Source organism: Anoplophora glabripennis, unplaced genomic scaffold, assembly GCF_000390285.2.
Source record: "Anoplophora glabripennis isolate ALB-LARVAE unplaced genomic scaffold, Agla_2.0 scaffold284, whole genome shotgun sequence".
Classification (NCBI taxonomy): Eukaryota; Metazoa; Arthropoda; class Insecta; order Coleoptera; family Cerambycidae; genus Anoplophora; species Anoplophora glabripennis.
This window is the reverse complement of record NW_019416385.1, coordinates 40,097-53,701: the sequence shown is the minus strand read 5'-3', so window position 1 is coordinate 53,701 and position 13,605 is coordinate 40,097. Positions and strand designations below refer to the sequence as shown.

General features: G+C 30.1%; 2 protein-coding genes across 2 annotated transcripts; one reads left to right on the top strand and one right to left on the bottom strand.

Moving 5' to 3' along the window:
* Window positions 1–954: 954 nt before the first annotated feature.
* On the bottom strand, window positions 955–4,338 carry LOC108906297. Its single transcript, XM_018709521.1, has 2 exons — window positions 4,138–4,338; window positions 955–2,211 (listed from the first exon to the last, which is right to left on the bottom strand). Exons 1-2 carry the CDS (start codon window positions 4,180–4,182, stop codon window positions 1,855–1,857), a joined length of 402 nt encoding a protein of 133 aa, XP_018565037.1. The 5' UTR covers window positions 4,183–4,338; the 3' UTR covers window positions 955–1,854.
* A 7,240-nt stretch (window positions 4,339–11,578) lies between these two features.
* On the top strand, window positions 11,579–12,363 carry LOC108906307. Its single transcript, XM_018709531.1, has 2 exons — window positions 11,579–11,689; window positions 11,921–12,363. Exons 1-2 carry the CDS (start codon window positions 11,645–11,647, stop codon window positions 12,275–12,277), a joined length of 402 nt encoding a protein of 133 aa, XP_018565047.1. The 5' UTR covers window positions 11,579–11,644; the 3' UTR covers window positions 12,278–12,363.
* Window positions 12,364–13,605: the final 1,242 nt, after the last annotated feature.

Here is a 13,605-nt window from a genome sequence, read left to right as displayed (position 1 = left end):
TGTGATTATTGTTTTCATATTTAAGAAAACCATCTAATTTGCAGAAGTTTTCTCAATATAGGTATAGTCTTTTCGAAGTCAGTTGAACATGTATAACAAAACCAAGCAATCAAATTTAATGAGTTTCATAGGCGTCCCTAAAAAAGTTTTTTGCTAAATGTAAAAAATTATAATAATTTGTATGAAATGTGTAGAAAATTTCTATTGTATCTCCATTTGACCAACAACTTATTTTAACTATTTATGTCTTCAAACAATTTTATTATATTGATGGAAAATTTCGTTTTGTTCCGTTTCAAAAGGTCTCCAAAATGCCAATGTTGTAATAATATTAGTAAACCAAATATCCCTCTTATTTCTCCCTTTCGCAATTGCGATATGAATGATTTAAAAGAAGGTGCCTATAATAAATTACCTGAATCACACCAAATTCCGCATTGTCGCACTGCACTGCCAGGCGACTTGTCGACAACTGAAATTTATGACGCAGTCGACCAGAGCAACAGTACGTATTGCTGCTTGCCCGCACGCTCATTCTTCAACTGGGCGTATACATTTCTACCACCTGCACGTTTAGTTCGCCCAGACCTATATATGGGTATGGCTAAATAAATATGGAAACAAGTTTTTCAAATATTTCAATGCCGAGTTGCTGAGTCAACAACCGAACCTGGTACATACTGACATCCTCGTGGTTCTTCAATTGATATCGGAAATGCTATACGAATATTGAATAGTTATTATGAACAACGTACTTAATTGTGTTGATTTACCAGTTCAAGACAGAAAAATGTACCGAATATTTGCCAGCAAACACTATATTTTTAATATCTGCATTAAGTTGCACAAATATTGAACATTCATACATGAACCATGAAAGTGTGATGTCGAGGTTATAGTATGCCGAGGTAAGGATTTTGTAAACATCTAATTTAAAATAAATGGTTTATATTCTATAAAATTAATGCGTCAATTTAATGTAAAGTAATTTTCGCTTCCAAGACAAAATTCACAAAAAGATTACTAACGGTCAAGGGCAATTCAGTATTGTGTTGAAACAGCACAGTGAATTAATAAATGCTAAATTATGGTATTCTAAGTGTTTTGAATCATGCATGCGAATAGTTAAAGAGTATAGTAGCACGCAACAAACAAAAAATCCAAAAAATAAGTTGCCTGTATTTAAATAATGTTAATTTTTAAGTTAGATATATATTTTTCGCGTTTGTATTTTAAAGTGCAACAATACCAGACACCAGAAAATGGTTTAAAAGATTAGCATTGTAGCGAGTAATTTCAGCAGGATATGGAAAGGCATGCTAGTCTTACATGCCCAGAAACTAAGTATTTTGTTTATAAAACACACCCTTCATTAAAAGCAGGATTAAAAGTAGTCTTCTCTTTTAGGGGTAGACATCTATCTGATCGACATGTGACTTGTTCAATGTGGTACATACATTATGTGTCATTTACACCACAAAAATAACATTTCATTTATATGAATTCTAAAAATAAGCATAATAAGCAACAATTCATACATTGTTGTTGTTTAGTATTGTTTGCGTAAGATCAATTTCGGAAATGAAAGAAAAGAAGTAAACTATGGTAATTTTTAAATAACAATATTTTTCGTATCCATGCATTTAAAATATATTTATTTCTTAAAAGATATTTGATGTAAAATTAGAAATTCATATCTTTGGCTTTTATAGTCTTCTGCTTGTCTTTACTTTTAAAATACACAAAATATTCTAGATATAGTTTTTACATTCCTTGTTACCTATTTGAATTAAAATTTAAATATGTAAATACTCGTTTACAAATAAAGACATTACACATTCGAACTTTTGGAAATTAAAACTCATGGAAATAAGTAACACCATCCTTATCCAAGCACATGAATAGATTGACAGCAGTTTTTTCAGGAGTTTCCTTCTTCACAGCACATTCCTTAACCAATCTTTCTACTTTAGCCTTATCGCTGACGGTGAGGGAGATCTTCTGTTTGATGACACTCAAATCCAATTCACCATTTGGCTTCTGAAGACCTACAGCTTTCGATTCGCAGAGCATGTGAGCACCAACTTTGGGGTTGTTGATATTCTCTGCAAGGTGGTGCAACAGTTCGTGATCTACGTAAGTGGCTGGGTCGGCTTGGCATCTGTCATGAATCTCTTGTAGTTTCTTCTCTTCTTCAGAGAGGCTGGCTGCCTATTGATAAAAGGTGTCTGTTTTAATTTAATGAGAAGTTATCGTCTTAAACCCATGTAACTTTGGAAAAATATTTAAAAAATTCGATATTCAATTATTTGTATTTTATTTGGATCATTAAATGAATTTTAGGTATAAACATAAGAACTCTCTTTCTCTTTAAGTATCTGATGAAAAATGTTTAACTTCAGAAATTAAAAACAAAGGTGTAGAAGAAATATGTATTTAACTTTTAATTTCAGCGAAACCAAAAAATTATATTAAATATTTCAGACCTAGTTTTTTCCAATCAACATTAAAATTAAACATTAAATTTTGTATGTATGTTTAGAAAAAGTTGAAAATTTTAAATAGAGAAACATTTTATGGTTCAACTTGCATGTATAGGATATTTTTTAAATATAGTCAATGTTTTGTTTTTTATTTATAAACTTAAACAGAGCAAAATTAAGCCAACATGTAGCGCATAACTTTTAAATATTAGATTAATAAAATTGATCCTGAGGAAGTTCTTAAATAAAATCGAAACGTCGACTATATTTTAAAACTCCATTTTTTTTAATTCTGCACCAACTGCGATAGATATAAGAAAGAATATGAATTAAAAATTGAGGAATATTCTTATTTTTACATTGCTAAATATTTTCTTCCTTTTTATTATTATAAAAAAATACCATGCGGCAAGTTTTTTTCATATTGCGCAAATATATTTAAAAATTAAGGACTGGGCAATTTTCATGCTACTCATAGCTACGTCATGAAGGCAAGTTTAAATCAAGTAATAGTGGTAGAATGTAATGTAAATAAACAACAAGTATTTCTTTTTCAAGTACATACCTATGTCAAATATATCTTCAAGACTACTTGACTAATATTTACATGAGTAACAGCGATATTAAAAAAGGAAAAAATATAACTATTTATTGTGAACAACAAATTACTTATATTAATATATTCACCGCATAACAAATATAAATGCATGATTTCATCTATTTTCTTTACTAAATTAAGACGTATGAAGCTTCTAACAGAATTGTTACGAATATTTGTAACTAATTAGCTTGGAAAACTGCCTTCAAATATACCTGTTAAGTACATATAGTTGTTACAATTAGTATTTGATTTAGCAAAAAAAAAACAAATATAAATTACTTTAGTAACAGATATAATTTTATACTGATTTACTTAAACAAGCAATCTTGATCTGATTGTGAGTTAAATTAAAAACTTTATTAAAAAAAATTAAATAGAAAATTTGACTTGAATATTAAAAATTGATATCTACAGTGTGTACATGGATAGGAGCATTGAATTTTATAAGAGACAATAATGGTGTGTTATCTAATAGCATGTTGTAGTACCTCATACTGGAAGGAGATTTTAATAATTAAATAATTTAAAATTAAGCAACGAATCAAAGTGGGTCTAAGGCATGAAATTTTGCGCAGTTAGTAAATTTTTTATTCTGGGAAATGACACTTTAATAGTGGGGCCATTCCCAGAAGGCTATTTCTCACATTTTTGTCTCACAATCGATATCTCACATATCCCGAAACACGCTGCATATTGCTATGAAGTTTTTAATAATAATTGTTCGATAATTATGAAAATAATATGATTATTTTGTTTAAAATGAAGTAGTAGCATTGTTTAAAATCAAGAAAAGTACCTACAAATCAAGTTAAATAATAATGGTAAATAATTAGTAAAGTAAAGTAGTGATTTTTTTTAAGTTTGAATTAAGACAAGTTCTTTGTTCATCGAGTTACTTAAGTCATGAATTCCTAAATATATTAATTTCCCAACAATTGTCTGTTATTATTTTGTTTTACTAAATTTTTTATTCTGTTTGACAACAATATTCGAAAGTCACCAAAACAATGCAGACTTCATCATCATTAACAAACACAGTTACAATTTACTTACCAAAGTGCCCGCAATAACACTCAAGAGAACTAAGGCGGTTTTCATTTTCGTAAACGATTTACACTGCTTCTGTGCGCTGTAAACATCGTAAACTGTTGTTTATATTTATACTAACGCAACTCTGGACATTCCTAATAATAATACGGGTAGCGGGTTCATGAGAATTTGACCAAGCTGTCTCATTGATTGCAGCTACCAGGAATTTACTACAACACTATGGTAAATGAGCAGCAATAAACTTCCTGCACTGTACTGCCACTTATTACCTTGCTCGATCAGGTATTCTTAAATCGCTCTGGGGCGTCATTAACCTTGCTATTACATGAAATTAAAAGAATTGTCTCTCCTGTTCTTCAAATTAGTTTTACTACAAAGTTTATATTTTATTAATTAATTAAATTATCCATTTCAAAGATTTCAAAACATTATGATTTAAAATAAGTTAAGGAGAAAACCCGTGTGTATGCAAAGCAATTCCTGGATAAGTGATAATAATCCTTTGATTTAGAAAATAATCAGTGTATTCACTGGAATTCATTTTATGGAATTTATTAATATTTTAAATATTAAAGAAATAAATGTTTTAGTATGGTCTCACTTTCTTCAAATAAAAGTATAGTCTGTTTTATTAATTTAAGTTATTGACTCTGAATATAATTTGCTTGTGTATTTATTTTTCCTCTGATATACAAAAACAGAAGGGACTTTCCTTATACCGTTTCTCAATTAGACGTCTCTTTTTCCAGATAGAGAAGTTTCAATTTGAAAAGTTTATGGTAACGTTGACCTCGAATTCGTAATCAGCGACCCCGAAAACTCCCGAATACCAAATTTGGCGCGAATCTGTTATTTTTTGAAAATTTGGTCGGCCGCCTTGGATCCGTCATCTCGAATTTTGCAGAATTGACCTCGGATCCGTGATCAGCGACCCCGAAAACCCCCGTATACCAAATTTGGCGCGATTGTGTTATTTTTTGAAAATTCGTGATATCTGATCTTATTTGATCCGTTTTTTTGAGGTTAGAAAAAGAACTATCAATTCGGACCGTAGAATCACGTTCGACGGGGTCTTAACCATATAAATAAACATTTGAATGTAGAAAAAAATTTTTGTTGTATTTTTCATGAATTTTTCCTATTTTTGACCTGTTTTTTGAGGTTAGGAAATTCCTGTGATGTGATAGCTCAATTCTGACAGCGGATTTGTGATCAGGAGCCAAAAATACTACGGATAACATATGTTGCGTGAAAACTACATACAACGTTTTTTTTTTGTGTAGCTGTGTAATCAAAAATTATTTGATAGTACCAGTAAAATATGTGCAGTAAATTGTAGATGATATACAGGGATACCCGGAAATGGTGGGCAATCTCTCGGATATGGATAGATAATGAGAAAATAATGTCACAAGTTCTATAAAATTGTTTCCTCCGGGCTCACCCTGTAGAGTTATTAGCTCTTCATGTCAAAGCCAACCACGATTAAATCTGTGTTTCAATTAAATAAAATGTCTCAAATTAAATGGTACCTTCCTCTTTAAACGGGTTTATATAAAAAATATCTATGTTATGGATATTCAACAAGTATGCTTTTTTTACGTAAAATACCATAAATTTTTATAAAATGATGGAAAATTTGGGGTAGTTATAATGGTAGTCAATAATGGTAGTTTTTTTCTAGAAATTTTGGTGGGGGGTGCTTTGCCCCCGGGCCCCCATAATTATTATCGAGGATTTCATATTATCATCCAAAGCGGCTTCAAAAATTATAGATCCGGCCAAAAAATTTTCAAATTTATTGAAAAATACAAAAGTTACAGCAAAAAAACCATTTTTAATTCTCAACTTCAAGAGCTAATAACTAACAGGGTGAGCCCGGAGGAAAAAAATTTATATAAACTTGTGACATTATTTTCTCATTATCTATCCATATCCGAGAGATTGCCCACCATTTCCGGGATTCCCTGTATACACAATGTCAAATAAATTAATTTTAAATGTCATAATTTTTGTTCACATTTTTAATCATTTTTGAACCATGACATACAGTTTTCGAAAAAATGTTGTTTCACACTCGATTGCAAAATCCTTTTGCATTCCTAAAATCAGAAGCATTTTCGCAATCTAGCATCAAAAATAACTTTTTGTGAAGTGTCAGAAGTAGCATTAGTATATACAGAGTGGTTGTAAATAAGTGCGAAATATTTTAAATGATGGTTGCCAAAGTGATTTTGTGAAAAAAAGTTCTTATAAACGTAGATCGAAATATTCTTTGTTTCCGAGATATTAACTTGAAATTTAAAAAAACGCTTAGGAGTAATAAATGTGCATTTTTTTGGGGTTATCCGAATATTTCTACTTGCACCTGTAAAATAAAGGATTAACAAAACAAACAATAAAATATGTTTTATTTTTTTTCTCAAAAACGGTGCATCCTACGAAAAAAATTAAAGAGACCAATTTCATTCAGAATTGATTTCTAAAAAAATATCAAAACGGGAAAAAGTCAGTTTCGTAACATTTTTTTTTATTAAAAAAGGTTGCGGTATTCTCTCACGAACGCCACTGGTGCAAGTAGAAATATTCGGATGACCCCCAAAAAATGTACATTTATCCCTCCGAAGCGTTTTTCAAATTTCGAATCTTTAACAATCTTTGAAATAATTAATAAAAATAAATAAAAAATTAACATTTAAACACTGTATCTCGGAAACGAAGCATATTTCGACCTACGTTTATATGAACTTTTTTCACAAAATAACTTCGGCAACTACACCTACGCCTAAAATATTTCGCACTTATTTACAAACACCCTGTATATATTACATATAAACGAAATATTACAAAAAAAAATTGGAAAGGTTCCAGTATCATCAATTGTGTCAAATAAATTAAAGTTGGCTCATATTAGAACGAATGCGAATTATTGCGAAATAGCAAAAATAGTGTTTGTACGAAATTTTGTTCAAATAAGAAAAGTATTACAGAAATATTTTGGGGAATTTTTACCAAATTTTGTTATTGTTATGCTGTGTCATAAATTGTATGAAATCTAGTCAAAACTATTACCACAGTACAATACAAATCTATACTGTTTTATTTCACTACAAATTTAATTTTTACATTTCGTTTTAATAGGAAGTAGTATGACATATAATCTAACTAATTATCTCAATTCCATCAAAAATCAACGAAATTCATGCAATAGTCGAAATTATTTAAGCTTTTCCCGGAATTTGTACCTACAAATTTTTTTCTTCTAAAAATTACTGTAACATTCTGTATATATGTTTGTATACTTTAATGAATTTGAAGATGAAATGGGTCTTAAGTCCTCTTAGGAAGGCTGGAAAATATTGTACGAAATGTGTGAAAAAATATGTAAAGAATAAAGTACTTATGCATTTATTAAATATTAAATGTACAGAGAATTGCATGCGGAATTTCAAGCATTCTGTTATTGACTTTTTAGAAAAAAAATCTGCTTTAAGTCTCTAGAAATCAAGAGTTCAAATTAAATAAAAAGAATAGTTACTCTTTACTCCACTTTTGCTCGCATAATATTAACTAAAAATGCTAACAGTAATTCAAGACGTTGGTTTTGTTTAAAACACTGTTATAATCAGATAAAATGCAAAGATATCACGATTAGGTGCCATTTTCGTCTCAATGTTCCAGAATTACCATAGACTCTTGCATTAAAAATGAGATCATTTAACTAAACTTATCTTTATAGATAGTTGCTTCATTTAGTCGCTAAAGGGTGTTAAAATTGATAACAATTTCTAATTATTCCCAAATAAGCTTTGTCCGACCGACTTGAAATTGATATGTTAGTTTATGAGTATCGTTGTCACTTTTTGACATAGCAACCGAAATAATTGTACGTACGAAATACAGATACGCCCATACTTTTTAAAATCAATTATATGAAAAAGCTGAGGGTTCTCTTAAACTTTTCCTCTCTTGTAAATGTTTCGTTTTTATAAATATTTTCCCGTATTAAATTATTTTATAAGTTGTTAACTACAGATTTTCGATACAGATTTGGGGTAAGTGTCAATCAACTATTCTGTGGGCTAACGCCCCGACTAGCACTTAATTATACCCGCAATATCTAGGATCTTTCGAATCACCAAGCACATATCGATTTCGAACTTATTAGTTCTTCTCAGTATGTCGTAGGTGAACTGACGAAAGGTCCAGCTACTCATGATCTCTTAAAAACAGGCATGGGATAAGTATAAATGAGATATAAGATATGACAAAGGTCACTGCAACTCAATACATCAATCTCATTCTGCAGATTATGAATTACAGTTTCTCATCGAATTCATCTAATTTAATGCTACTCAAATATGAATAATCACAGAGATTCAAGTTTGATAAAGTCACAGTCTACAGAATGAGAAAAATATTATTTTATTGAATTATGTGTTATTGAAAATAGTGACCACTTCAAAGAATATTAGATTACCACCTAGACTCTATTACATATTGTATTCTTTTTATAACCAAATCAAATAAATGACAATTTAATTAGATTTGTTTTGAAAATGCGTTAGTGATGACTAAGAAATAATTTATGCGAAAACAGAAAAGAACAGCAGTCCCAATTTCCCAAATAACATACTGATGCAAATGAAAATTTATACTCTCGTCATTGAATATTTTATAGCAATTCTAAATGCCCTTTAGAAAAACGTACTTTAGATGTCAATTCTCAGTGCAGGATGTTTTTCCACAGTAATACATTAGTGTGCATAATTAAAATACATCCCGTTATTATAAAAAAGAAATTTTAGAATATAAACCAGGTTAATGTAACAAAATCTACTATACAGGGTGTCTCACGGTGACGGCCCATTAGAATTATTTCAGAGACTACTTCGATTTGAATTTTGAAAATTTGGGATACCAGGTTTTCGGGCATGCCTTCTCAACTAAAATAATGGCGACCATGTACCAGTTCCGGTTATACCTGAAGTCGCCATCAACTTTCTTATTTTGTATGGAACACCCTATATATTTTGGATTTACGTGTTATTTCAGGTGAACTTTTATGAAGTTTCCCTATTCCTAAAATTAACCGTTTTCAAGATATTTAATTTCTTTCAAAAAAATAGAGAGAAACAGTAACTAATTTCAAACCATGTGTATTTTATAGTAAGAAATATAAAGCAACAATATTTATAGGGAGGATGGAGCTTCTCATCCATACTTTCAAATTAGCTTAATTGCATACAGGGTGTTAGAAATTTAATGCCGAGTTTAGTTAACTTCAAACCTTCATAAGTCGGTTTTTTTAAATGGAACACCCTGTATGTAAGTTACTGAAAATTTTGTTACCGATTTAAATTTGTCCGACAGAAATTCTTCTGACATTGACGTGTCTACCGGCCGAAACATGCCAAAATGACAGGGTATTAAAAATCAATTACTACATAGGTAATTTTTAGTAAGATTAATTGTAAATAATTAATTCAGTCAAAAAGTATCGATTACCACCTATCTAATTTTCATTTTTTCCACTTTTATATTTACTGTACAAAATAGTGATATAAGTGTCCGACGATTTAATGTCAGCAAATTATTAAAAAATCAATAAATCAATAATCGTGATGAAATTTAATTTTCTCACTCCAAAAATTTCATATTTATAAACGGTTATTAATTATTATTATGTAAATTATTATTTGTTTCAAATAAATAATTATAATATTGCTTATTTTAAATTTAAAAGTTACAAACAAATGAAGTTATTTTTGAGACGATTAATAAATACAAAATTCAACATATTCAAACTATTTTCTCCTATAATACTTTAAACAATGGTTATACCAGAGTAAATAAAGAAAACAAGTTTTAATAAAATCACACGTCCAAAATGTGTGGGAGCCCCATCATGTTGAAACCATATTTGTTCTACCAGTAAATTGGAATTGTTATTATTCGGAAATAATCGTCTAAACTCTGGAATAATATGTTCCTGCAAAAGTAATAAACATCGTTCAGAGGTCAAATTTTTGTTTATAAAATAGAGTCCTATGACGTGTACACCAATAATGCCGCACCAAACATTTACTTTATGTCGTGTTCGTTGGGTGTGAACTTCCTCTAATATGGATTTTGTTCTGACCAATACTAACAGTTGTGTCGGTTTACGTGTCCGTTTAAACAAAATGTAGAATCGTCAGAAAACAATATGAGTGATAAAGTTGACATTTTCCTTTAATTTAACCATAATTACATCGTAGAATTCGATTATACGATCATTATCGCCTTTACTCAATTCTTGTAACAAATGAATTTTATATGGATGCAATTTTTCCCGTTTGCAAATTTTTTGAATGGAATATCGACTCATGTTATGCTTTGAAGCCCTTTGTTGTTTCAAGTTTATTGGATTTTCCACCAAATCTAACTTGACATTAAAATAATTTTCTCCATTTGTAACGCTTACTGGTCTTCCACTTTTTCATCAATCTGTAGCACCTCCAGTTTCATGAAAACACTGCAATGTTTTTGAAACGGTTGATTTGGCAATACGTTCCCAATCTGGATGCGTGAAAAAATCTACTACTTCGTCACAACTTCGTCTTCTATCATTAAAACCTCAATGCGCTCGATTTCAATTAAACTTGCCATTTATGCGAGAAGATTATTCACACTAAATGTATTTTTAACATGTTTTGTCAAGATAATCATTATTAGACAATAGTACGACGGGGCTTTGTTATGGAGTTAGAAACTTTCAAAGGTAACTTCAGTATAAATTTATGGACTAAAATAATAAAATAAATAAACAAATGATTTTCAAAGTTACCTATATGTCTCGAAAACGGTTAATTTTAGGTACATGATGTGCTATATGAATTTTGTTTAGATTTTCGAGCAGGAATGCAATAGGAATAATAAACATGGTGTTCCATTAAAGAAAAACCAACTTTGTTTCATCACGACTTTTTAACTGATCCTGTATACTAATTTGTTTTATTGCAATAGATTAAAAAAAACCTAAAACGTTTGTGTCATGATTTTTCGATAACTACTTTAGAAGGTAATCGACCGTTTCTATACACATATCATCGACCCTGTATATTTTAAAAGTCTAAAAATAAGATTTATTTGACATTCTTACAGTTATATTCGAATAATAGAACAACAAATGGTCTATTTATTTTTCTAAAACGAATTACCTATAGATATGCATTTACAATTTTAGAATGGTAAACTTCAAAGAAAGGGAATCCCCAAAGAGGTCAGCATCATGTCTGACAGAAGGAAGCCATGAAAAAGTAACTGTTTACTACGTATTTGCGTCGAATTAATCATTCTACCATTGCGTTATGAACCGAGTGCAAAATTCTCATGAAACTCATTATGCATGTGTATTACCTGCTCCCCACAAAGTCTATCCTTTATCGTATATATAAAGTGAGTCTTGTGGAACGTAAATCATTCAGTTTTTTATTCTCTGCGAAACTATACTACAGCAAATATCAAAATGAAAACTGCTCTTGTTTTTCTATGTGTCATCGTCGGAACTTTGGTAAGTTAATGTGCAATTCTTTTTACTCACTTCATTATAAAACAATATTTTATCCAAAGGTTCAGAAACAATATTCGCATTTTTAGTAATGATATTTTTTATATAAATATATAATGTGAACTAAGAAACTCTTCATAAACAACCTATACTTATTTTTGCACGGTTCAATTGGCAATCAGCTAGGCTTACTTCTTGCTACTATTGCTATAATATGTATTTCTTCTTTGATAGGCTGCCAGCCTCTCCGAGGAAGAGAAGAAACTTAAAGAGATCCACGATAAATGCCAAGCTGACCCAGCCACTTACGTCGACCACGAACTCTTACACCACCTTGCAGAGAATATCAACAACCCCAAAGTTGGTGCCCACATGCTTTGCGAATCAAAAGCTGTAGGTCTTCAGAAACCGAATGGTGAATTAGACTTGAATGTCATCAAACAAAAAATCTCCCTTACTGTAAGCGACAAGGCGAAAGTAGAAAGGCTGGTTAGAGAGTGTGCTGTGAAGAAGCAAACCCCCGAGAAGACTGCTGTCAACCTATTCATGTGCTTGGACAAAGATGGAGTCACCTATTTCCATGAATTCTAATATGTCACCATTGAATAGATAAATACTGAAAATTCTGTGTATATATTTTTTGTTAATAAATCTTTTTTCTATGTTACAAATTCCTGCATTTTTGTTTTTATTATGTATAGATTAACAACTTACAAACCTTTCAATTTTTTGCACTGTAACTATTTTTGTCAAACAAACTCGACACATTTTTTTTAAACCTTATCGAAGAAGTCAAACAATGTTCTTCGATATTAGAAATCTCTAGAAGTGTGCAAAAAATATCTAACCTCACAGACAAGACTCCTAACTGCTGATATTGTGGGAAACAACTACTCTATGGGGTACATGCCCCAACTATCTTTGAATACCCCTTTCATATCTAGTAATCAGCTAGTAATAAGTAATTATCTAAAATAAAAACTAAAAATGATATGACTAGATATAATTAAAGAAAAGAAACACATACCTCATATATTGAATTTTTGGAATAATAAATTATTCAAGGAATATTGTGTATTCTCTCTGTCCTGTGCGTGCCTTCTCGGAAGGAATTATAAATATTAACAGGAAAACAATGTTATGTATAAACATGAAACTTTTAGAAAAAATTATATTATTACATTTTGGAAACTTTGAACATGACTATATCTCTTTATAGTAATTGTTTTTTTACGTGATTAGTCTTTGTCAAGGGTAACAATAGAACAACAAGAATACAGGATATTTCTTTACCATTTTTAGTTTTTATTTTGAAAAATTATTTATTACTAATTGGTAAATTGCTGGTATCGAAAAACATTTTTTGATTTAACCTAATAAAATTTTTTGACTTTGTTTGAATTATCTTAATACCTAACATGGAGTAAAAAAATACAATAGCTAATAAAAAAATCATGTTTTTTAAATATAAATAACCTCTTCAGAGTTTCATATTTGATTTATTGTATTTAAGTAACCCAATTATCAAACGTCTGTTGAGTATAAAATGAAAATGTTTTGTTCCTTGTTACCTACCGTTGTGTATATTGTTATATACCAATGCCAATAGAATTTTGGACCACTTGCCAAATTGAATATTTTGAACCAGTTGAATACCAATATTGCATATTTCATTTTTTTCCTATACTTTTAATTTTTGTACCTTCATAACTGCATTATGGTTCATTAAGAACCAAAAATGATGATGATTAAGACTGCATAACCAGATTTTTAATGAAATAAATCCTTATGAAAATTTTCAAAAAATCTTTTCCAAAAAAATCATAGCAGCCCATTAAATACCAACTGTATCATGGCAATTGGTTGAACAAGTAGTCTGAAGCTATTATGTATACAGGGTGGTCCCGAGGTAATGGGCC

Bases quoted from the DNA above. Each gene is read 5' to 3' on its own strand.
- LOC108906297 (XM_018709521.1), bottom strand. From the start codon at position 4,182: ATGAAAACCGCCTTAGTTCTCTTGAGTGTTATTGCGGGCACTTTG. The intron at 2,212-4,137 runs GTAAGTAAATTG...TTTTATCAATAG, and splicing joins GTGTTATTGCGGGCACTTTG to GCAGCCAGCCTCTCTGAAGA.
- LOC108906307 (XM_018709531.1), top strand. From the start codon at position 11,645: ATGAAAACTGCTCTTGTTTTTCTATGTGTCATCGTCGGAACTTTG. The intron at 11,690-11,920 runs GTAAGTTAATGT...CTTCTTTGATAG, and splicing joins GTGTCATCGTCGGAACTTTG to GCTGCCAGCCTCTCCGAGGA.